General features: G+C 41.6%; 1 protein-coding gene across 2 annotated transcripts in view; it reads left to right on the top strand.

The window, feature by feature from the left end:
- The first annotated feature begins 8,209 nt into the window (after nt 1–8,209).
- Nucleotides 8,210–25,580, top strand: part of KLHL5 (kelch like family member 5) — a 31,721-nt gene continuing 14,350 nt past the window's right edge. Inside the window, exons 1-5 of one of the 2 annotated variants that reach the window (XM_070948155.1) lie at nt 8,210–8,616; nt 14,117–14,299; nt 16,641–16,777; nt 19,042–19,238; nt 22,851–23,063. In XM_070948155.1, the coding sequence (XP_070804256.1) occupies nt 8,225–8,616; nt 14,117–14,299; nt 16,641–16,777; nt 19,042–19,238; nt 22,851–23,063 (1,122 nt within the window). In that variant the 5' untranslated portion in view covers nt 8,210–8,224. The remainder of the gene's footprint in view (nt 8,617–14,116; nt 14,300–16,640; nt 16,778–19,041; nt 19,239–22,850; nt 23,064–25,580) is intronic. The other variant, XM_070948156.1, reaches the window with a different exon arrangement.

Genomic DNA, 25,580 nt, shown 5'->3' with positions numbered 1-25,580 from the left:
TACATGTTATCTTTTATATTGTATTCTACCTTTTATTTTATATTATATGTTGTTTTATCTTTTATTTTATACTGTATGTTAGGTTTTATTTTTTATATTATATTTTACCTTTTATTTTATATTATATTTTGTGTTTTATGTTAATCTTTTTATTTTATTTTTATTTTATACCCGTGTTTCCCTGAAAATAAGACCCTGTCTTATATTTTTTTTGAACTTGGCCTTATTGCCATGCGCTCAAAAGCTCAATTGGGCTTATTATCAGGGGATGTCTTATTTTGGGGAAAACAGTATTATATTTTACTTTATTTTGTATTTTATTTTATTTTATTTTGTATTTTATTTTTTATGTTATTTTGTTTCATATTTATGCTTTATTTTGTATTTCATGTTTTATTTTATATTTTATTTATTCAGCTAATTGGCTGTGCAATCTGACCACAGGGCAACTCTTGAGTGGCTTACAACAGTAAAAAATAATTAAAAAAATAAAGCTTATAGAAATACATAGTACAAAAAAGTAAACAACCAAAAGAAGGTTGTGTACTACAAAGAGGATTGATCAAGAGGGAACTCTCTCTAAACTGAGATAATCGCTTTATAAACCTTACATTCTCAGATTGAATCGTCTGTCCATCTTGAAGCTGCCCGTCCCCCAGGAAGGCTTGAGCAGAATGCCATCCGATTTTCCAGCATTTTGATACCAGTTATTGCCATTATAGGCTGCTTTTGGTGAGTATTGACTTAAAAGAATATGCTTCACCTATGCAAAAATTAATGGAATAAAAGAATAAAACTGAATAAAATAAAATAAATCCATGGATACAGGATAAAGAGTAAGACAGGAACCGACTGGGCCAGGCCTTCCCATCTGGTATCGGTTTGGGCTTCAGGGCGGTGGTGAAATCCAAATTTTTTTACTACCGATTCTGTGGGCGTGGCTTGGTGGGTGTGGTGTGGTTTGGTGGGCGTGGCTTGGGCATGGCACAGAAAGGATACTGCAAAATCTCCATTCCCATCCCATTCCAGGGGGAAGGATATTACAAAATCCCTCCCCACTCTGGGGCCAGCCAGAGGTGGTATTTGCCGATTCTCCGAACTGCTCAAAATTTCCGCTACCGGTTCTCCAGAACCTGTCAGAACCTGCTGGATTTCACCCCTGCTTCAGGGTTTAATGACAACAATTTCCTGTGATCCGGGCCCACAATAACTAAACCCTGAACCCTACCGCTGCTCCCTAGAATAGAAAAGCCTCCAAAATAAATACCAAAAAAAAAAAAAAAGGAAATAAAGCATCAGGGAAGGCAGTTATGAACAATATGAATGGTCACTAAATGAATTGTTGTAAGTCGTGGACTATCTGTACTGTAAGCCGCCCAGAGTCACCTTGTAGTAAGATGGGTGGCCAATAAATGAAAGAGAGAGAGAGGGAGGGGAGGGAGGGAGGGAAGGAAGGAAGTTAGTTAGTTTATTATATTTGTATACCGCCCTTCTCCTGAGGGACTCGGCGGTGAACAGCCATGGTAAAAAATGTACAACAAAAATTAAAAGCTTATTAAAATAATTCAATCATTCGGCCAAATTTAAAACATCCAACTAAGATCATTTTAAAACGGAAAAAGGAAGGAAGGAAGGAAGGAAAGAAAAGAGAGAAAGAAAGTAGAAAGAAAGAGGGAGAAGGAAAGAAATAAAAAGAGAAAGAAAGAAGGAAGGAAGGAAGAAGAAAGGAAGGAAAGAAAGAAAAAAGAAAAAGGAAGAAGGAAAAAAGAGAAAGAAAGAAAAAAGGAAGGAAGGAAAGAAAGAAAGAAAAGAAAGAAAAAAGAAGGAAGGAAAAAGAGAAAGAAAGAAAGAAAGAAAGAAAGAAAGAAAGAAAGAAAGAAAGAAAGAAAGAAAGAAAAAGTTTGCATCCAGAGCAGTTCTCATTTGGATTGAGTCTTGCAATTGCAATTTGGAGAAGCAATTTTAATTGCAGCATGAAAGTAATTAAAAATGAATGAGCCATAATCCTCATGCAGAATCTGGGCAAAACGGTTCAGCGGGGATCCTTTTCCTTGGCTGCTGCGCCTTTATTTGATTTTACTCGGTCAGGAATGATGGACTCAGATTGTACAAGGCTTTAACGGCAGGGAAGAGGTGTGCCTGTGTGATATTGACACTTTTAGATTTGAACTGTCTTTTTTTCAGGCAAAGGGTTTAGTTAAAGATGCACAGAGAGGATGACTGAATATGGGAGTAATTCATCCTATACGCTCTGTTCAACAGTAAATCCTATGGAGCTTATTGGAGCTCGCGCTCACCTAAGTGAATGTTGCAATCTAAAAATAGAATAGAATAACAGAGTTGGAAGGGACCTTGGAGGTCTTTTAGTCCAGCCCCCTGCCCAGGCAGGAAACCCTACACCACTTCAGACAAATGGTTATCCAACATCTTCTTAAAAACTTCTAGTGTTGGAGCATTCACAACATCTGGTGGCAAGTTGTTCCACTGATTAACTGCTGTAAGTTTCAGGAAATTTCTCCTTAGTTCTAAGTTGCTTCTCTCCTTGATGAGTTTCCACCCATTGCTTCTTGTCCTGCCTTCAGGTGCTTTGGAGAATAGCTTGACTCCCTCTTCTTTGTGGCAGCCCTTGAGATATTGGAAGACTGCTATCATGTCTCCCCTAGTCCTTCTTTTCATTAAACTAGACATACCCAGTTCCTGTAACTGTTCTTCATATGTTTTATCCTCCAGTCCCCTAATCCTCTTTGTTGCTCTTCTCTGCACTCTTTCTAGAGTCTCCACATCTTTTTTACATCGTGGCGACCAAAACTGAATGCAGGATTCCAAGTGTGGCCTTACCAAGGCCTTATAAAGTGGTATTAACACTTCACGTGATCTTGATTCTATCCCTCTGTTTATGCAGCCCAGAACTGTGTTGGCTTTTTTGGCAAAATGTTTTGCATCTCTGATTTATAATGGAAACCTCAAAAAAAAGGTAACTTGTAGTCCTTTAAAATCCAGAGATCTTCTACTTCATGCTCGTGTAAGGTGGAACAGAAGCAGTTTTTGTGTTGTGTTGAGTATTCCACACCAATCCTGCATTTGTCCCAGTATTTAATATTAAGAAGGCTCAACAATCGGATCAATTAGAGTAGAGCTGGAAAGGATCTTGGAGGTCTTGTAGTCTAACCCCTTGGACTATCATTTCAGACACGGCTGTCCAGTCTCTTCTTAAAAACTTCCAGTGATGAAACAACTTCTGGAGGCCAGCTGTTTCACTGGTTAATGTCCTCATTGTTGGAAAATTTATCCTTATTTCTAGGTTGCTTCTCTCCTTGATTAGTTTCCATCCATCGTTTCTTGTCTTCTTGTGCTTTGGAGAATAAGTTGACCCCTTCTTCTTTCTGGCAGCCTCTCAAATACTAGAATACTGCTACCTTACTCGAACTAAGATATTGGTTTTGTTCTGGTTCTATAGGTTATTTTCAGGTTTATCCATTTTTGTCTGGAACTCATCAACATCATATAATTTTTCATTGGATGTTAATTCTTATCGTACCTTCATCTGTTGAATAGAAAGCTGGTGGTTAAAAGCACCAAGCTAGAAAACAGGAAGTGGTGAATTTTAGTCCTACCTTAGACACAAAGCCAGGGCTGGGCTCTGATCAGTCACTTTTCAGCTATAAGAAGGCCGTAGAAAAATGCTAATAAAAATGCTGCACCAAACCCCCTTGTGAATTTAGATTCAGGTTGATTTGAAGCACAAAACTATCTTTTGAATAACCATATGTAAGATTCCATGAAGAATCTTTAATGTCAGTTCCAAATTCTGTGTTGCAATGCGTGACAGTAAACTAAACTAAACATTTAAAGATGTGCAATCATGTTACGTCTTCCCATATTTCTGCTAGCTAGCGTGTCATAAATCTGAGGATGAAACACATTTTATGGCCTCTGGTTATATCCTAATTCATAGTTATACCCTAATTTGTTTAGCAATATAGAACAATATACAACACAGTTGACTTGATTTATGGTAAGTGGAACATATAATTGCTCGATTTAAATACGTTTAATTGCATCTAACTTGTACTTGTGGGGTTGGGAGTTTTTTTTTTCTCTTTCGGAATTTGTAGTCAAATAAATATGGTTTTGATCATGAAGTCTGAAATAAATTGTCTTGAACTGAGAAAATTGTCTATGGCAGCTACGTGCAGGCCAAGCCTTGATCCCAAAAACTCACTATTGCATGAAATGATGCAATCTTTGTAAAACACGATGAGTAGTCCAAAATATATCTTGCACTTACGAAATGAAAACACATGGAAGATATTAACTTGATTGAAATTTGCCTCAGTACTTTTCAGAATGTTTATGAAGGACCGATTTGTTACGGAAAATATTTGGGTAGAAAGTTGTTTAGACTAAAATGCAGATTTTTAATTGCTGTTTGAATGTTACTTTTTAATGGGCACTGCTGATCTGAAGATTCGGACTTGTGAGAGAATCTCAAAGGAAATAAGCCATAATATTTTTACGTGAATAGACACAAACATAAATGTATCCTCTTTGGCATTAAAGAGTGAGTATTATTTTGAGAAATATTTAGCTACGTTGATTTTTTACTAAAGGTAATTTGAATTAAAGTATACTTAGCTTTTATTTAGTTTATGGGTTATATTTTACTTAGCTTATATTTTATTTAGGTTTAATGTAAGCTTTGTTTATATTTGATTAGTTGCAAACAAGATGCTTGCAAGCAAAACACCAGGGATTTCTCAGTTCGATCCTGGGTTATGTATATTTTCTTCTATTGATAAAGGTTAGCTTATTTATTTTATTTATTTATTTATTTGTTTCCATTTATATACCGCCCTTCTCCAATAGGACTCAGGGCGGTGAACAGCCGAAATAAAAGCAGAACATACAAAATTTAAAAGCAGTTTAAAATGATTAAATATTTTTTGGCCGTAATTTAAAACAACCCAAATTAAAATCAATTAAAATTTAACTCAAAACTTTGTGGTCTGTTATAGCTCAGTTCTATCCATTTTTGGCAAAGAGATTCTGCTCTAGAAAGATTCTGTATCCTTGTTTAAAGTAGCAGTGATGTTGTTTGGATGTTTGCCGGATTGGACATAAAACATTTGGGTACTATGAAGCTTTGAAGGTCTGCTTTGCATCAAGGAAAACGTTGGATTCTTTTGGAGCTAGTTTGTGATGCAAAATCAAAGGCAGTTGTCCAAAGTGCCTCACTTCAGTCTTCTCCAAAAACCTCTCGGACTATTCCTTCAGAGCTTGGGCCACAGGGAGAAGATTGACAGGAGTCAATCTTTGAAGAAAACTTCAGGAGAAAGCTAAAGGGGTTTCCCAGGAGAATGCCTGTTCTGTCCCCAACCACACGCACACACACCAACAGACGTTCAAGAGTTAAAGACCAAACCAGCCGGCAAAATCCTTTTCCTTATGATAACGGAACTTGGCAACAACCTAGTGGCTGCCTGCCAAGAGTTTATTATTTACGAAGAGGAGAGATAACTTCTCCCCACTCCTGGTACATCAAAAGAAACAGCTCAATAATTACGGAGTCAATCAAGTCCAGAGATAATCCAGCAAAATCTATAGCAAAAAGTCCGGCAATGCAGAATGGCGTGGAAGCTTTCAGCTTTGTTCGTCACAAGGTTTGACTGGCCACCACGCTCCCTTTTATATCCTGTGGGGTGTGGTCCAGTGACTCAGCCTAATCTCGGGCACACCTTTTCTTTTGTTGCGCGCACTTATCTCTGCGACGCTGGCGTGGATCCAGCCAAGACTCATTACCCTCATCACTGTCCATTTGTGGCTGCGTGGACGTGCTTGGCCCTGGCCCTATCTCTTGCCCTTCGGCGGACACCGAAGGCATTGCCAGAGAGGAGGGTCCTGGAGAGGGAGGCCTTGCCAACTCCTCTCCTTCACTCTTGGAGTCCTCTCCTGCCGATGACACAAGCTCCGGTAACAGAGCCACAACAAATGCCACAGGCCCACCAGGAGTCAGCCAACCTGACAAGAAGCAACAGATGGAAACTCATCAAGGAGAGAAGCAATTAAGGAGAAATTTCTTGATAGTTGGAACAATTGATCAGCGGAACAGCGTGCCTCCAGAAATTGTGAATGCTTCCAACACTGGAAGGTTTTAAGAAGAGATTGGACAACCATGTGTCTGAAATGGTGTAGTGCAGTGATGGCTAACCTTTTTGCCATCGCGTGCCAGGAGGTGTGGGGTGGGGGGGTTACATGCGCGTGTGCCCACACCCATAATTCTATGCATCCCGCGCATGCGTGCAAGGCCCCCCCTCTCCCCCCCCCGCTCCTGGCACGCAATGGCCCGATAAGCTCATTTTTCTTCTCACCTGGCTCCAGGGCCTGTCTGGGGAGGGCAAAAACGGCCTCCCCCCCCCCCCCCCGGAGCTCCTCTGGAGGCCGAAAACAGCCCGTTTGACAATTTGCTGAGCACATTGTAAGCCGCCCTGAGTCTTCGGAGAAGGGCGGCATATAAATCAAATTAAAAAAAAAAAAAAAAAAAATTTCCGGAAGGCCGTTTTTGCCCTCCCCAGACTCCTAGAGAGGCCCTGGAGCCAGGTGAGAGTGAAAAACGGGCCTTTCCCCCATCTCCAGGCCCTCCAGAGGCAGGAAATAGCCTGTTTCCCTACTTCTGGTGGGCCCAGAAGACCTTAGAGCTGAGCTCACGTGTCCACTGATATGGCTACATGTGCCACCTGTGGCACGCGTGCCATAGGTTCATCATTACGGGTATAGTGTCTCCTGCCTGAATCGGGGGTTGGACTAGAAGACCTCCAAGGTCCCTTCCAACTCTGTTATTCTGTGTTCTGTATAAGGTACTGCAGTTGCTTCCATCTTCTTTCTGTGTGGCTTTGTGGTCTGTTATTTCTTTTGTCAGCTGTTCCTCAAAAGCTTTGAAAGGTTATTATTCAGGTAGTCCTCGACTTACAATCCATTCATTTCAAATTACGGTATGTTTTTATATGCGAGGTCTTTACAAAAGCAAAATTTTTTGCTGGCTTTTAAAATCGTAGCTCCCTGCCTCCCTAGCCCACTCCTTCAGCATGTGTAATTAAATTAAATTAAAACTAGGGCTCCTTAAAAGTAACGTTAAGAGGATGAAACCACTGGCAAGAACATAACACGGTGCCTGCCTTTGTGTAGCTTTAACTCTTGATAAAAGCAGCAAGGCGTTTTTCTCATTGCATTATTTTCTTTCAATTACGCTTTCCTCCTCTTAAGATAAGAGGATTTCCTAACTTTGATGCAACTTATCTAGATGCAATCTTATTGAGGGAGGGAAGGAGGAAAAGAAAAAAGAAAAAAGGAAGGAAGGAGGAAGGAAGGAAAGAAAGAAAGAAAGAAAGAAAGAAAGAAAGAAAGAAAGAAAGAAAGAAAAAGAAAGAAAAAGAAAGAAAGCTGTATACAGGCAGATAATGTGTTTCTTTCCTGGTTGGTTTTACAAATCTTTATGCTGACTGCTGTTGAAGGAAAGGAAGGAAGGAAGGAAGGAAGGAAGGAAGGAAGGAAGGAGCTATATTCAGGCAGACCATGTGTTTCTTCCTGGTTGGTTGCACCAATCTTTATGCTGAGTGCTGGTTGTTGAAGGAAGGAAGGAAGAAAGGAAGGAAGGGAGGGAAGGAACGATGGACGGAGCAGATGAGAAGGAAGGAAGGAAGAAAGGAAAAAGGGAGGGAGGAAGAAAGGAGGGAAAAAGGGAAGGAGAGGGAGGAAGGAAAGGATAAAGAAAGGAAGGAAGGAAGAAAAGAAAGAAAGAAAGAAAGAAAGAAAGAAAGAAAGAAAGAAGGAAAGCTAGCTAGCTTTGTACAGGCAGACCATGTGTTTCTCTCTTCCTAGTTGGTTGCACCAATCTTTATGCTGAGTGCTGGTTGTTGAAGGAAGGAAGGGAGGGAAGGAAGGAAGGATGGACGGAGCAGATGGGAAGGAAGGAAGGAAGGAAGGAAAAAAGGGAGGGAGGAAGAAAGGAGGGAAAAAGGGAAGGAGAAGGAGGAAGGAAAGGATAAAGAAAGAAAGAAAAAGAAAGGAAGGAAGAAAAAGAAAGAAAAAAAAAAGAAAAAGAAAAAGAAAGAAAGCTAGCTTTGTACAGGCAGACCATGTGTTTCTCTCCTCCTGGTTGGCTGCACCAATCCTTTTGTGCGCCGCTGGTTGTGCCCGTTGCCTAGACGATTGCTTGCTCTCGCCGAGGATGTCTGGCTCGCGTAGAGAATTTGACGTGAAGCAGCTTTTAAAGCTCAGATGGAGGTGGTTTGGTCAGCAGCAGCAGCAGCAGCTGCTCCCTCCTCATCCTAACGTCGGTCGCGAAGGAGACTTCTGGGACGGAAGATACCCCGCAGCTGCCGGTGGGAGAAAGTTTCTAAATGCGAACAGCCTGCCTCCCTCTTTGGCATCTCTCGGTTCCCAGAGGTCCAAGCCACAGGGTTTGCCCGATCCCTTTTCTCGGCCAATGGCATCCACATCGGAAGTGCCCACCTTGGAGTTCACCAGGGAGAACATCCAGAATCCACATCTGCTAGAGGTTCCAGATGCTGAGGATGGAGCCGTTGAAGAAGAAAAAGTACCAACCCTCGTTCCATGCAGGTCGCTTTGCTTTCTCATTGTTCAGAACGAGCTGTGCCGGGTAGTTGTTTGCAAAAAACCCCCCACAACATTCATATATATATATATTTTCATTCCATCATTGAAAAGCTGCAAAAATGCTGGGCAGCCGAAACTCTGGGTTGCTCACCAGCGTTTTAAACATGTATTTATTTATTTTTTACATTTTAATCAGTAATCTGCCTGAGTAAATACAGATGAGCAATGGCTCATCTGTATTCAAAACGCCTTGAAAAAAGAGACTAAGATGAACGTGTAGGGTTTTAGAAAGAAAGAAAGGGCTAAAACGAGCAGCCAGATATTTTCCCTGGAGGTTTATTTTGTTGTTTAATTGTAATCTGGATCGGTATTTATGACGGTTGGTTTTTTTTTTTTGTGTGTGTGTGTCCTTGCTGGGTTTTAGAATAGGAGCGTAATATAGGATTTATTTCAGACTCCTGCTGAAGCTGAATCCAGATTAGACATCACATTGTAGAGAATATATAGCCGGAGTTCTCTTTGTCACTTATTTTAAAAAAAATATGTAACTTTATGTGGCTGTAGTATCCACGTTTACCTGGGAGTAAGTATCATTGGGCTAAGTAGCTTACAACTGCATTTGAAAGTCCATTATCCTAGTATATTTGCATTCTAGTACTGTACTTTATTTATTTTAATTCTATTTTTATAGAGAAAATGTACATTTTTATTTTATTTTTGGTCATTGTATATGATACAGATATATGAGTGTATGTTTTATACTTCAGTTAGCCTTAGCTACGAAATGGACAGTCCTTGCTATCATTAGAATGCAGTTTGAACACTGAACAGATTAATTATGTATGGCTCAGTACATGAACTAAAATGTATTACACCTCCTTTGTTCTTCTTTAATCGTGCAAACGTTAATATTGTGCCAAGGACTGGTGGTTTAAAAAGAGGGCAAAGCCATTAGATGTCGACCTATTTATTTATTTATTTATTTATTTATTTATTTATTTATTTATTTATTTATTATATTTCTATACCGCCTTTCTCCCGTAGGACTCAAGGCGGTGTACAGTCAAGAAAAATATAGACACACAAACATCATAAAATTGCTAATTAAAATTATTACTTAGTTTGGTCAATTAAATAAAACCCAGAATTAGATAACATTTAAAAAATCATTCACATGTTCATATGTTTAGCCCCGCCTTTGGGAACATCAGGGTCTTGAGGGCACGGCGGAAAGCACGGAGATCAGGGATATTCCATATCTCCAGGGGCAGTTCATTCCAAAGGGTTGGAGCCCCCACAGAGAAGGCCCTCCCCCTGGGAGTCGCCAGTCGACATAATTTGACTGACGGTACCCTGAGTAGTCCCTCCCTGTGAGAACGAACTGGTCGGTGGGAGGCTATTGGTGGCAAAAGACGGTCTCGTAGGTACCCAGGTCCTAAGCCATGGAGCGCTTTAAACGTGATAACTAACACCTTGAATCGCACCCGGAAGACCACCGGGAGCCAGTGCAGCTCGCGTAGGAGAGATGTTACATGGGCGTAACAAGCTGCGCCCATAATCACCCGCGCAGCTACATTCTGGACCAGTTGGAGCCTCCGGGTGCTTTTCAAGGGGAGCCCCATGTAGAGAGCATTACAGTAGTCCATATGGGAGGTAACTAGGGCATGAGTGACCGTGCGCAAGGCGTCCCGATCCAGAAAGGGACGCAACATGTTTATGCTGTAAACATTATCGAAAATTACAAATATACAGAAATTAAACATTTCCGTTGGGCGGAAAAGTTATTTTCTTTTGAACATCAATAAATTACAGGTAGTCCTTGACATACGACCACAATTGAGCCCAACATTTCTGTTGTTGAGTGAGACGTTTGTTAAGTGCGGTTTGCCCCCATTTTATGACCTTTCTTGCTACGGTTGTTAAGTGAATCCCAGCAGTTGATAAGTTAGGTTGTTAAATGAATCTGGCTTCCCCGTTGATTTTGCTTGTCAAAAGTTCGCAAAAGGGGATCGCATGACCCTGTAACACAGCAACGGTCGTAAGTATGAATCAGTTACCGAGCATCTGAATTTCGATCACATGATCATGGGTGTGCCGTAACGGTCGTAAGTGAGAAAAATGGTCATAAGTCACTTTTTTCAGTGCCTTTGTAACTTTGAATGGTCATTAAGTGAATTGTTGTAAGTCAAGGACTACTGATCAGATCAGCATTTAATGCTGATGGCAGGCATATATAGATTGTGTTGCATTTACTAGATTTTAGTTGCTGTTAAATATATCGGTTTAGGATTGCTACGGAGAGATAGTCTCTTTCTATATAAATAATACCAAGATATCAAAACGAATGTTTTAAAGAAAAATCTGTTTCCTGCAGAGGGGTTCTGAGGTGCCAAGTTGTCGTAAGTCGTAAGCTCAATTGTCGTAAGTCGAGAGCTACCTGTATTTATAATTTATAGAGCCAAACTACCATAATTTATAGAGCCGTGGTGGCTCAGTGGTTAGAGTGCAGTATTGCAAGCTGACTCTGTGCACTGCCAGGAGTTCGATCCTGACCGGTTCAAGGTTGACTTCTCCTTCTCTCCTCCTGAGGTCGGTAAAACGAGGACCCAGATTGTTGGGGGCAAGAGGCTGACTCAGTAAACCCCTTAGAGAGGGCTGCAAAAGCACTGTGAAGCGGTATATAAGTCTAAGTGCTATTGTTGTAATCTGAAGGATGGCCAGTACTTGCATTGTTCCATTTACATTTGTACGTCAAATAGTGAATAGCAACAGCACTTAGACTTATATACTGCTTTACAGTGCTTTTACAGCCCTCTCTAAGCGGTTTACAGAGTCAGCCTATTGCCCTCAACAATCTGGGTCCTCGTTTTACCCACTTCGGAAGGATGGAAGGCTGAGTCATCCTTGAGCCAGTGAGACTTGAACTCCTAACTGTGGGCAGAGTTTGCCTGCAATACCGCATTCTAACCACTGCGCCACCGGGGCTCATCCTGGTTAATTACATATTAATTTTGAGAGCAGAGTTATGCTCTTTCTTAGTTTAAGCTTAAATTACTTTTAATAGTAGCTTAGTTTTAGATTATAACATTGGTTTGGTTTGATTTTTTTTTTTATTACAACTGTCATTTTTTTCATTTGTGTTAGTAAATTAGTAAGTAAAAGATTATAATTAACAATTAAAAAAAAAACAAATATGAATTTTAAAAAATAGAAGAAAAAAATAAATAAAAAGGGTGGGATTCTTCATAATTATTTCCAAAACCTTATTACAAATTTAACCGGATATTAAATTTAGCCCGTTGGTAACACTCTAAAATCAAAGATTTTATTATTCTCTGGCTGTTTATTCCATTAAAAAACAAACAAACTTAAAGTTGTACTTAAAACATCCCCATCAAGATCACTGTCACCAACACTGACAGCTAGTATACAGATAAAATGAGAGCAAGCCTCCCTACCAGCACTGATGACGTTGCCTAGTTGGGTAATTAAATGTCTGCCCCACAGTGTTTTGGTACTACGTGTACAGTAATCCAAACTGCCGTCTTCTCAAATATTAATGTATCAGTTCAAGAGATACTCATGAAATAAATAAGATCATTTGAAATGTGCATTGAAAAATGCCTTCCCCATCCTTAATAAAATCTTCCTCTAATGAATTCCAATCAGCAAAATACTTCTTTAGGCAGATGTACAGAAGCCTTAACTTCACAGATATCCTGGCTGGGTCATTGCTAATAACTAAACTATTTTCCTGCTTTTCCCCCTGGCTGATGTGAGAACATAAAACGAGAAACGGCTGCGGCCTTATCCCTTCTAACCGCCTATACGTCTTCTTTATAGCCTGCTAATTTTGAAACGTAATTATGATCCTATAAACGCGAGCGCCATTAATTGCAACTTCGCTGAACGATGTACCGCTTTCCCCGGGCACAAATTGTCCATTTCAATGGTTCTCTGGTTGACTTGATGGAAAGGTTTGGAGCTTGGAAAAATATTTCTCGGCCTTTTGGAGGTTGCGTGCAGTCAAACCATCAGCGAGTCTCTAAATGTATTTTGGTGCAAAAAAACCCAACAACATCTTTACTCTTCATCTTCTGTCATAATTTTTGTAGCCTCTTCAGATGCCACCCTGTTATTTTCAGCTTCCCATCCATGCACAGTGCATGGATGAGCGGGAATGCAAAAATACATGTCATAAAGACCATAAATCTTGAGAAAGCTTTTCCCGTCAGTTCAGCGACTAATAAAATAAGAGTCTTTTGACAAAGTGTCAGTAGCTTTTTGAGAGCCCGCATTTTGTCGAAGACGGAAGGAAGTGCGTTTTCTTTTTGTCTTAGAATAGAATAGAATTCTTTATTGGCCAAGTGTGATTGGACGCACAAGGAATTTGTCTTGGTGCATACGCTCTCGGAGTACATAATAGAAAAGATTCATTGGTCAAGAATCATAAGGTACAACACTTAATGATAGTCATAGGGAAACAGTCAATATAAATCGTAAGGATACCAGCAACAAGGTTACAGTCATACAGTCATAAGTGGGAGGAGATGGGTGGTGGGAACGATGAGAAGATTAATAGTAGTGCAGACTTAGTAACTAGTTTGACAGTGTTGAGGGAATTATTTGTTTAGCAGGGTGATGGCGTTCGGGAAAAAACTGTCCTTGTGTCTAGTTGTTCTGGTGTGCAGTGCTCTATAGCGTCGTTTGGAGGGTAGGAGTTGAAACAGTTTATGTCCAGGATGCGAGGGGTCTGTAGATATTTTCCCAGCCCTCTTTTTGACTCGTGCAGTATACAGGTCCTCAATGGAAGGCAGGTTGGTAGCCATTGTTTTTTCTGCAGTTCTGATTATCCTCCGAAGTCTGTGTCTGTCTTGTTGGGTTGAAGAACCAAACCAGACAGTTATGGAGATGCAGATGACAGACTCAGTAATTCCTCTGTAGAACTGGATCAGCAGCTCTTTGGGCAGTTTGAGCTTTCTGAGTTGGCGCAGAAAGAACATTCTTTGTTGTGCTTTTCTGATGATGTTTTTGATGTTGGGTGTCCATTGTACGCCTTGAGATATGGTAGAACCTAGAAATTTGAAGGTCTCTACTGTTGATACTGTGTTGTCTAGTATTGTGAGAGGTATGGGAGGTTTTCTCCTAAAGTCCACCACCATTTCTATGGTTTTGAGTGTGTTCAGTTCCAGATTGTTCCGGTCGCACCACGAGGCTAGTTGTTCAACCTCCCGTCTGTATGCGGATTCATCATTGTCTCGAATGAGACCGATCACTGTTGTGTCATCTGCGAACTTCAGAAGTTAACAGATGGATCGTTTGAGATGCAGTCATTGGTATACAGAGAAAAGAGAAGTGGGGAGAGCACACAGCCTTGGGGGATCCCTGTGCTAATTGTACAGGTATCTGATGTGATTCTGCTTAGCTTCACCTGCTGCTTCCCTTTAAAACCCGCACTATAAATCCCTCTTCTAATCCATTTGTGTACGCCTTGCATTTCCAGAACTTCCCATAGCGGAGAGACTTGCCTGCCGTGTCGTCCGATGGAGCCTTGCACGTCTGATGAATTTTTTCAAGCACTCAACCATGCAGAGCAAACCTTTAAAAAAATGGAAAACTACCTGAGGCACAAGCAACTGTGCGATGTGGTATTGGTGGCAGGCGATCGACGGATTCCAGCGCACAGGTAAGCGTGCATTCAATCCCTTAAGCCGTCGTCCCTTTGGAAACAATATATGAATAATTCATTCGAAGCGCGTTCATTTAGTGATTCCAAGGATTTCTTGTTGGTTGTGTGCTTGTTTGTTGTTGGTAGCTGTCAACAGAAAAGCCGAAAGGCTTATTGCTTTTTCCGGAACCATAACAAAAATCGTTAACGTTAACGCTCTTTACATAATGGTGACGACTGTCACCCATTTCAGAAATCTTTCATTTAAAAAAAAAACCCTCTCTTTTGTCCTTTTAAAAGACATTTTTATTGTGCGTTTATTTCTGTTAACTTATTTTATTTGAGCCGCGGTGGCGCAGTGGTTAGAGTGCGGTACTGCAGGCTACTTCTGCTGGCCGCCGGCTGCCTTCAATTTGGCGGTTCGAATCTCACCAGGCTCAAGGTTGTCTCAGCCTTCCATCCTTCCGAGGTGGGTAAAATGAGTCAGATTGTTGGGGGCAAGAGGCTGACTCTGTAAACCGCTTAGAGAGGGCTGTAAAAGCACTATGAAGCGGTATATAAGTCTAAATGCTATTGCTATTTCATTTAAGACAATGTCTATAGAGCTTCTCAATCATCCAGGTCATGGTTGTCCCAAAGGTGCTTTTTCAAGAGGCAACTGAAGACGTTTCGCTTTTCATCCAAGAAGTTTCTTCAGCTCTGACTGGATGGTGGGGAAGGGAAGGATTTATGCTCCTTGCAGACAGCTGGCCATTTGCATCCTTTTAGAGGGTCGTTGAGGCCACTGGGAGGTTTATCTGTGTCCTCAGGGTCATCTGAGTGATGCAAATGGGTGTGGAGCCTTCTTGGAACTGCTGAAAGGATTGTGTTGTAGACTGGGAATAGATGTCATATCCCTCCCCCTCTATTGAGAAAGGCTTGTTCAGTTTGGACACAGATGGCCTCTTTGACCCCTCTTTCAAATTTTTCAGGCAACTCAGGGCGGCTCCCAATAAAATCATTTTTAAAATTGCAAAACACATTCGGTTAAAATATACAACATTAAAAACAAGAAAAACAAAAAAGATGGTACCAATCCATGCACATATGCCCCACTCATCTAATCTCCCAGCACTGGAGGCTGGGTGGAACTCTCAAAAGAAAAATATATTACCCTACACACACACACACACACACACACACACACACACACACACACACACACTCACACACCCCGACCCATACTTAATACAAAGATTGCATCAAAGAACGACACAATTTTAATTGTATTGAGGGCTGCATTTTTTTAGAATCGAATCGAATCGAATCGAATAGAATAGAATAGAATAGAATAGAATAGAATAGAATAGATATTGGAAAAGAATAGGACAGGACAGGACAGGACAGAATAGAATAAATATTGCAATATAGAATAGAACAGAACAACAGAACAGAACAGAACAGAATAGAATAGATATTGGAAAAGAATAGGATAGGACAGAATAGAATAAATATTGGAATATAGAATAGAATAGAATAGAATAGAATAGAATAGAATAGAATAGAATAGAATAGAATAGAATAGAATAGAATAGTTGAATGAGGAATGGAGTGGAGTGGAGTGGAGTGGAATGGAATGGAATGGAATGGAATGGAATGGAATGGAATGGAATGGAATGGAATAGAATAGAATAGAATAGAATAGAATAGAATAGAATAGAATAGAATAGAATAGAATAGAATAGAATAGAATAGAATTTTTTATTGGCCAAGTGTGATTGGACACACAAGGAATTTGTCTTTGGTGCATACGCTCTCAGTGTACGTAAAAGAAAAGATACATTTGTCAAGAATCATAAGATACAACACTTAATGATAGTCATAGGCAGTGGTGAAATCCAAATTTTTTTACCACCGGTTCTGTGGGCGTAGCTTGGTGGGCGTGACAGGAGAAGGATACTGTAAAATCCCATTCCCTCCCACTCCTGGGGGAAGGATATTGCAAAATCCCCATTCCCACCCCATTCTGGGGCCGGCCAGAGGTGGTGTTTGCCAGTTCTCCGAACTACTCAAAATTTCCACTACCAGTTCTCCCGAACCTGTCAGAGAACCTGTTGGATTTCACCCCTGGTCATAGGATACAAGTAAGCAATCAAATCATATTAGAAAACAATCAATAGAAATCATAAGGATACCAGCAACAAGGTTACAGTCATACGGTCGTAGATGGGAGGAGGATTGTTATTTAATTGTTATTGTTTTTTTTATTGTTATTTAAAATGGATTGTTATTTACAATGCTTTTATAAACAGGCTGCCAAATTAATGCAGGCACTTGATTGCCTTCTCTCTTGTCTCCCTCCTGTTTCACGCGGGCCCAGGTTGGTGCTGTCCTCTGTCTCGGATTATTTTGCAGCCATGTTTACCAACGATGTCCGAGAGGCCAGACAAGAAGAAATCAAAATGGAAGGTGTGGAACCCAATGCGTTATGGGCGTTGGTGCAGTACGCGTATACAGGTGAAAGCAATTTTTTTTTTAATTTGATTTATATGCTGCCCTTCTCCGGAGACTCAGGGTGGTTTACAGTGCGTTAAGCAATAGCCTTCACACTTTTGTATATTTTTACAAAGTCAGCTTATTGCCCCCACAATCTGGGTCCTCAATTTACCTACCTTAGAAAGGATGGAAGGCTGAGTCAACCTTGAGCCTTGGCGAGATTCGAACCTGCAGTAATTGCAGGCAGCTGGTCTTAATAACCAGCTTAATAACAGGGTGCCTTAGACCACTGTACTACCAAGGCTCTTAACATTAACATTAACTTTTTAAAACTCTTTAAAATTAACTTTTAAAGACGAGCAAATGCTAAACTCTACGCTTCGTGTACCAAGCTGAAGATTCCCCACTTTGTATACAGTGTGTGAATTATAATAATAGCCATAAATACTGATCTAGAGATAGCAAGGCCTCCTGTGTGTGTGTGTGTGTGTGTGTGTGTGTGTGTGTGTGTGTTTTAAGCTAATTTCAGAGGGATAAAAGGGTGCTTTGACTCAAACTGCGTGAAAGTGTTTTTCCAAAGAAATGTGAATATTTAAATGCACTAATTATGTTGTTTTATTCATTTCCCTTAAATCATCTCCCAACATTGGGACGTTCGAATCTTATTTTATGTTTTTTCTAAAGCAGAGCAAGCAGTTCTTAAAAGTCTCAAGATAGAATAGAAGAACAGAGTTGAAAGGGACCTCGGAGGTCTTCTAGTCCAACCCTCCCCCTGCTCAGGCAGGAGTCCCTGTACCAGGGATGGGCAACGGTGGCCCTTTTACAACCTGTGGACTTCAACTCCCAGAGTTCCTGAGCCAGCTTGGCTGTCCCAGGAATTCTGGGAGTTGAAGTCCACAGGTTGTAAAAGGGCCACCGTTGTCCACCCCTGCCCTATACCATCCCAGACAAATGGTTATCCAATCTCTTCTTAAAAACCTCCAGTGCTGGAGCACCCACGATTTCTGAAGGCAAGGCCTTCCACTCCGTAATTGTTCTCAATGTTAGGAAATTTCTCCTTAATTCTAGCTGGTTCTCTCCTGTTTTTCGTCCTCCCCAGGCTCCAAGAAAGCTTCTGGAGGCCGGAAACGGCCCATTTGCCGACTTCCAGTGGGCCCTGAAGGCCTGAAAATCAGATGCGTGCGCCAGAGCTGAGCTAGGGCAATGCTCGCGTGCCCACCGATATGGCTCCGCGTGCCACCTGTGGCACACGTGCCATGGGTTCGCCATCACGGCCATAGAATAATGTCACTCGTGATTTTTTTAAAAAAATTGACTTTTCTTTGGATGTTTTTAGCTTTTGGTACAAAATTGCTAAAGGCTGCTGAAATTTCTGAAATATAACACTTCCTTAGGAAAAAAAATGACACTTTTTTGGGAAAAAAACAAGGCAAGTACTTAAACCTGAAAAAAAAAAAAATCAGAATTATACTAGAACTTAGGTGAAAAAATTGCTGGAATCAAGTTTCACTCATCTGCCTTTTTTTCCAGAAGTTTCTTGGTCTTTCCTGTCTGTCTTACATCTGTGACATTTTTTGGCGATCCCTATCCAAATCCTTATTTCAGTTCAATCAGCTTTTTGTGATAACTGTCTCAAGAACCAACTTTATAGCATTATAAACAGGGGTGGGTTCTAAATTTTTTTACTACCGGTTCTGTGGGCGTGGCTTATTTTGTGAGTCGCTTGGAGGTCATGTGACTAGGTGGGTGTGGCTAGCTGGTCAGAGTCGTTTCTGGAAGGTCCTCGCTCTTACGACCAGTCCTCGCACTTACGGCCCAACTCATTTGTTTGCTTTTAACACTGATCAGCTGTAGGGCGGCCCTTTGAAGCCCCGCGGCAAGAGTTTAAACAGTTTTTTTCCCCCTAGTCATCAGCTGGGACTCAGGAGGCAGCTATAGATTGGGGGTGGGATCAAATAAAAGGTAAGAATAAGGTGGGGGGGGTGGGAGGGCGGGGGGGGAGAACCGGTTCGGTGACGTCATATTGTCACCGCTACCAGCTCGGTCGAACCGGACCGAACCGGGAGGAACCCACCACTGATTATAAACTATAGTTAAGGCCCTCATTCCCGTATCGTGGGTTTTCCGTTAAAAACCTCTGATGGCAGATTTCCAAAATACGGAAATAAGTCGAAGGGTCTGTGGGTTTTTCTTATTTTTATTCTTGTCTAAACCATAACTAGTTGTTCGATTGGGTAACAATGGCCTTTCATCATGCGTAGTAACTCTGTTTTAAACCATCCTAGGTCGTCTCGAATTAAAAGAAGATAACATTGAATGCCTGCTGTCCACAGCTTGTATTCTTCAGCTGTCTCAGGTTGTAGAAGCTTGCTGCAAGTTTTTAATGAAGCAGCTTCACCCTTCAAATTGCCTTGGAATCCGCTCTTTCGCCGATGCACAGGGTTGTACGGATTTGCACAAAGTGGCCCACAATTACACCATGGTATGCAGTTCTTAAACCATTCATTTTAATTATGGAGAAAGCATTCCACAATATCATTCTTGTCGTCATCATTATGGGGCCAGCCTGAGGGACAGAAGGGGAGAGGAGAGGCCAATCGTAACTACTCATTAATTTTCAAACTCCTAAGTGTCGATTTATCAAGCCCGAACACATGATGACATATTCAATAGTATTTGGGACAAGATCTCTATTATAACTTTGAACAGTCACTAAAGGAATGATTTTATTTATTTATTTTTTATTTTATTTTATTTTTATTTTTATTTTTTTAAAATTTGATTTATATGTCGCCCTTCTCCGGAGACTCAGGGCGGCTTACAATGCGTTAAGCAATAGCCTTCATTCTTTTGTATATTTTATACAAAGTCAGCTTATTGCCCCCACAAACTGGGTCCTCATTTCACCTACCTTAGAAAGGATGGAAGGCTGAGTCAACCTTGAGCCTTGGAGAGATTCGAACCAGCAGAAATTGCAGGCAGCTGGTCTTAATAACAGGGTGCATTAAACCACTGTACTATCAAGGCTCTTTTATTTCTATACCGCCCTTCTCCTGCGGGACTCAGGGCGGTGTACAGCCGAGATAAAACATTGCATATAAAATTTAAAAACGGTTTAAAAAAACAATTAAATAATTTTGGCCCAAGATTTAAAACAACCCAATTAAAACCGAATTCAATTAAAACTGAGAGGACGGGATCAAGCCAGCCCGGCTAGATGGAATAAGTGTGTTTTCAGGGCCCGATGAAAAGTCCGGAGGTCTGATATCGTGCGTATCTCAGGGGGTAGGTCATTCCAGAGGGCAGGTGCTGCCACAGAGAAGGCTCTCCCCCTGGGGGTCGCCAGCCGGCACTGTCTGGCCGACGGCACCCTGAGGAGGCCCTCTCTGTGCGAGCGAACCGGTCAGTGGGAGGCTATTGGAGGCAGAAGGCGGTCTCGCAGATACCCTGGCCCTAAGCCATGGAGCGCTTTAAAGGTGGTCACCAACACCTTGAAGCGCACCCGGAAGACCCCAGGAAGCCAGTGCAGCTCGCACTGATTTTAAATCAAGGACTACTTGTATATTACTAAAAAATAAAAATACACCTTAAGAATTTTGACACCTGAACTACTTCTGCCCGCTGATTTCTGATACATTATTTTGCTATTCTTTTGTATCACTGATACTTTTCTTTCTCCTTTATTAATTTATTGAGATGCTTTATAGCATTTTCCCTAAGGCTAAAGCCATGGAAATAGCCTCTTTCAAAGGCTATTGGCATTGAAAGAAAAAATAACACAAAAACACTCTTCTAGCCTTTAACAGTTTTGAGTTGAATATAATTTAAATTAAGATGGGTTTTAAAAAGTGATTTTCCAGAGTAATTAGTTGTGCTACGTCAATTCTTCCCAGGGCCTTTTGGAAAAAAAAATAATGGTTTAATTCCAACGGAGACGTGAAATTGAATTTTAGTAATAAGGAGCACCGTAGAAGCACTTCCTTTGGCTGGAAAGATACGTTGCCATGGAAACAGTACAGAAATGTGTAGGCCAATTGAATCTTCAATTAGAGTAACTCTCTACTAATTTCATTTGCTTAAAAGCTCCTTGAGATAAAAAAAAAAATGTAAAAGAGCAGCCATTTTGCCCTCGTTTTTGCAATGTGGGTACCGACACTACAGGGAGTCCCCCCTTTACGACCACAACTGAGCTCAAGATTTCTGTTGTTAAGTGAGACCTTTGTTAAATGAGTTTTGCTCCTTTTTTATAACCTTTCTTGCCTCGGTTATTAAGTGAATCACGGCAGCTGATAAATTAGTAACCTGGTTGTTAAAGGAACCCGACTTCCCCCTTAACTTTGCTTGTCAGAAGGTCGCAAAAGGGGATAACATGACCTTGGGACACAGCAACGGTCATAAATATGAACCAATTGCCAAGCAGCTGAATTTTGACCTATGTGATCATAGGGATGCTCAAAGGTGGTGACTATGAAAAGCAGTCATAAGCAGAGGTGGGCTGCTGCCGGTTCAGACCAGTTCAGGTGAACTGGTAGTTCTGACCAGCGGTTGGCCACGCCCACCCGCTCTGGCGCTATCCTGTCCTATATAATCGCTGTATTTTTGATGCCATGCGGCCGCGCGGGTGGTTATGGGCGCAACTTGTTGTGCCCACGTGACACCCCTCCTGCGCGAGCTGCACTGGCTCCCAGTGGTCTTCCGGGTGCGATTCAAAGTGTTGGTTACCACCTTTAAAGCGCTCCATGGCATTGGACCTGGATACCTTCGAGACCGTCTTCTGCCACCAGTAGCCTCCCACCAGCCAGTTCGCTCCCACAGAGAGGGTCTCCTCAGGGTGCCATCGGCCAAATTATGTTGGCTGGCGACACCCAGGGGGAGGGCCTTCTCTGTCGGAGCCCCTGCCCTTTGGAATGATCTGCCCCCAGAAATTCGTAAAATCTCGGATCTCCGTGTGTTTTGCTGTGCCCTCAAAACCATGTTGTTCCACCAGGCTGGGCTATCAATGTAAAGATTTTAATTGGTTTTAAATGGCATTTTAAATTTGGGGTTTTATAAATTGGGCCTATTATTTAATAATTTTAATTATTTTTAAATTTTGTCTGTCTTTTTGTTTTTAATTAGACTGTACACCGCCCTGAGTCCTTCGGGAGAAGGGCGGTATAGAAATAAAATAAATAAATAAAAAATAAATAAATGTGCTGAAGGCTTGGAGTAAGGTGGGAGTAAGGTTTGGAGATGATTGGCCCCTCCCGTAAGACATAAAGGAAGAGCAAAGGCACGTGGACAGTGGTGAAATGTAAAATTTGTTACTACAGTTCTGTGGGCATGACTTGGTGGGGGTAATGTGACTGGGTGGGCGTGGCCAACTTTTTTTTTTAACTTTTAAAAGCATTTTTTCTACTACCTCTTAAAGTTGTAGACCTTAAGAGGTTGTAGAAAAAATGCTTTTAAAAGCCTCTGACGATCCCAGCTGAGCCGCACGATCATCAGAGGCTTTTTTTTTAAAAAAAAAACTTTTAAAAGCATTTTTTCGGCCGAAGAGGTTTTAGAAAAAATGCTTTTAAAAGTTAAAAAAAAAAAAAAGCCTCTGATGATCGTGCAGCTCAGCTGGGCAGGGGTGGGGGGCAGGGATTTTTGCTACCGGTTCTCCAAACCACCCGCCGCCATCGCTACCGGATTGGGCGATCCAGTCCGAACCGGGAGCATTTCACCCATGCATGTGGGCCTTTGCAGGAAGCAACGTTGTGGATGGTGTCAGTTTGTACTTTGAAGCTCCGTTTTTGACTCCGTGTTTCCGTGTGGCCTGGCCAAGATAATTGCCAATCAGGTCTTTGGCATCGTGTCAAAGAAGATAGAGGTGGGTGTTTGCCAGCCTTTTCCAAAGGACTGTGGCAGACTTCTGTTGGACTATTTATAAAAAACTCTTGGTGATTCAGCACATGCTGTGAATGAAAGGAATTCACAGCTCTTAAGATGGAAAAAAAAAAAGGGGGGGGTTGGGACTAATTGTGCTTTTTACACTAACTAGCGCTTTTTACTATATCAGAAAGCCGAGATCAGAACACGTGATCCTACTTATACTTCTTATCATTTTTAGGAGCACTTCATGGAAGTCATTAGAAACCAAGAATTCCTCCTGTTACCGTCCACTGAAATTGCAAAGCTGTTAGCTAGTGACGATATGAACATTCCCAGCGAAGAGACTATTCTTAATGCGTTGCTCACTTGGGTGCAACACGATTCGGAACAACGGAAGAAAGATCTCAGTAACCTCTTAGCGTACATCAGACTCCCTTTACTGGCACCACAGGTGAGTAAATGACATTCCCTGCAGCCCGTCATCTGTCTTCAGATCTCTCAATAACTTAAGATATCGCCACTTAATGGTCTCTTACATGGAGACTTTTCCTTTTTTTATATATTATTCTAAGACCTTCTAACCATGCATGTCTTTTCTGAATTTAGAAAAATGGTTTTTGAATGATCAGCCGAGAGAAGGCCAGTTCACACAAAGGGTGTGATTTTATTTATTTGTATTTGTATTTGATTTGTATACCGCCCTACTCCCGAAGGACTCAGGGCGGTGAACAGCCAGACAATAAAATAACATAGATACAAAAAATTTAAAAACCAGATAAAATCAGATTAAATCATTTTGGCCCAGACAAATTAAAACACCCCAATAATTTAAAAACAAATTAAAATTTACATATTTAAAAAGGGAAGAGATTAGGCCAAGCCCGCCTGATGGAATAAAAAGGTCTTCACAGCGCGGCGGAAGGTGCGCAGATCCGGGATCCTCCGTATCTCTGGGGGGAGCCCATTCCAGATGGTAGGTGCCCCCACAGAGAAGGCTCTCCCCCTAGGGGTCGCCAGCCGACATTGTTTGGCTGACGGCACCCGGAGGAGTCCCTCTCTATGAGAGCGTACTGGTCGGTGGGAGGCTATTGGTGGTAGTAGGCGGTCCCGTAAATAACCAGGCCCTAAGCCATGATGAAATTATTGCCATCATTTCAGACATTGAAAATTAGAGGAGAGATTTCGGGATAAAACAGAGACTAATCCAAGAAATGTAAAAGCTGCTATCCCATTAAAAGGGAGTGGTTTTGACCTAGGCTTCCCCAACAGCATGAAGCCGAGTCCTCGTCCAGATAAACCTCTTTTATTTTAATTTACAGTGAATTCCTCTCTAGCAAAGTCTTTCCTCTCCCACAGCCTTTCAAGATAGTTCACAATTACCGACCTTTATCAGGCTTGGAGAGTGGCCAGGCCGATATCTTTCAGATGCCCGCAATACTTGGCAAGAATGCAGGAATGAACTAATTGTCTCCTGCAAACTCCACTCCCCTTTCGCTCCTCTTTTATTCCCTCTGGGAGGGGCCCTTCATCGTCCACCTGTGGCCTTACTCCCAAGTCGACCCTTGTTCCTTAGCTGTTCCCTTCGTCTGGCAGCTTTGCGCATGCGCGCATCGGGAATAGGCTCCAGCTGTTTGTCTGCCCCACTGATATCCGAATCCAAAGGTAGTTGATAACTGTCTGACGGCCCTGGCCCCCTCTCTGCCTCCGACGCAGAGCACTCATCAGAGCCTTCCCCAGACTCTAGGACTGGCCCATGTTCCTCCCCAACCTCCTCACTGTCTGAGTCTGCCACAAGCGTCCGCTGGCGGGCCACAACAGGAGACAGCTTTGCTGATCCATTCAAAAAATTCTTATCAGGGCAAGATTATAATATAAAACCAGTTAAATGTTTATTGGGAATTCCACCAGCGATGCGGATTCCTCAGGCAGAATTTGTCCTTTGTTCAGTGAGAACGTAAATTCATGATGCCTTAATTAAATACTTTACAAACGTATCTCAGGGCAGGGTGGTATATCCTTGGTTAAGGAAAGCTTCAAAGCACTAAAACATCAGGAGATATGGAAATGAGCCTTTTGTAGTCTATTCCAATTATGCATAAATATGGCTGTGTTTTAAGTCACCTGGGGAGATGAGAGCTGAATTTGTTTCAAGTAAGCCATCATCATGTAGATTTGTTCTGTGGCCCGGTAGATTGAAACAGACTTCCAAAGAGCCGGTTACTGATATTTATAATTTTACATAAAATTGTTCCAGGTTGTAGAATTTTAAAATGCCAAACTATGCCAGTGACTGTGATTAATGGGAAATGGTAGTTTTAAATTTCTGGGCATTTATATCTCGGAAGGACCTCTCATGGACTATGAATATTAATATGCTTGTGAAGAAGGCACAGAAGAGGCTGTACTTCCTGAGAATGCTCAGGAAGATAAATCTATCTCAGCATCTACTTCTGTCCTATTATCACAGCACCATTGAGAGTGTCCTGACATACGGCATTCTTGCATGGTATGGGAGCAGCTCTGTAGCGAACAAAAAAGCTCTACAGAGAATCATTAAAACTGCCCAGAATATCAGCTATTAGCCCTGGATGACATCTTCGCATCTCGCTGTTTGAGGAAGTTGCATAACATTCTCAGAGACTCTTCCCATCCTGCTTACAATCTTTTTGGACTGTTGCCTTCTGGCAGAAGATACAGAACAATTAAAACTCGGACCACACGTTTTCTGAATCGTTTTTATCCCAGAGCTATAATTGCACTCCACAATGAACTAAAAGGGCCACCATCAGTGAACAGTTGGACAGCATTACTTGGTCTGTTGTGTGGATGTTTGGGTGGTTGAGGGGTGGGGAATTGCGGTGGGTGGGAGTGTGTTTGGGGATTGTTATGTGTGTTGGACCTGGTCTTTGGGGGTTAAGTGAATTTCGTTGTATGGGTATACTGTGTATACACGTACAGTGACAATAAA

The sequence above is a fragment of the Pituophis catenifer genome, unplaced genomic scaffold (genome assembly GCF_029215685.1).
Source record: "Pituophis catenifer annectens isolate HBS135680 unplaced genomic scaffold, rPitCat1.0.hap2 SCAF_8, whole genome shotgun sequence".
Classification (NCBI taxonomy): domain Eukaryota; kingdom Metazoa; phylum Chordata; class Lepidosauria; order Squamata; family Colubridae; genus Pituophis; species Pituophis catenifer.
This window is presented reverse-complemented; position numbering and strand designations above follow the sequence as displayed.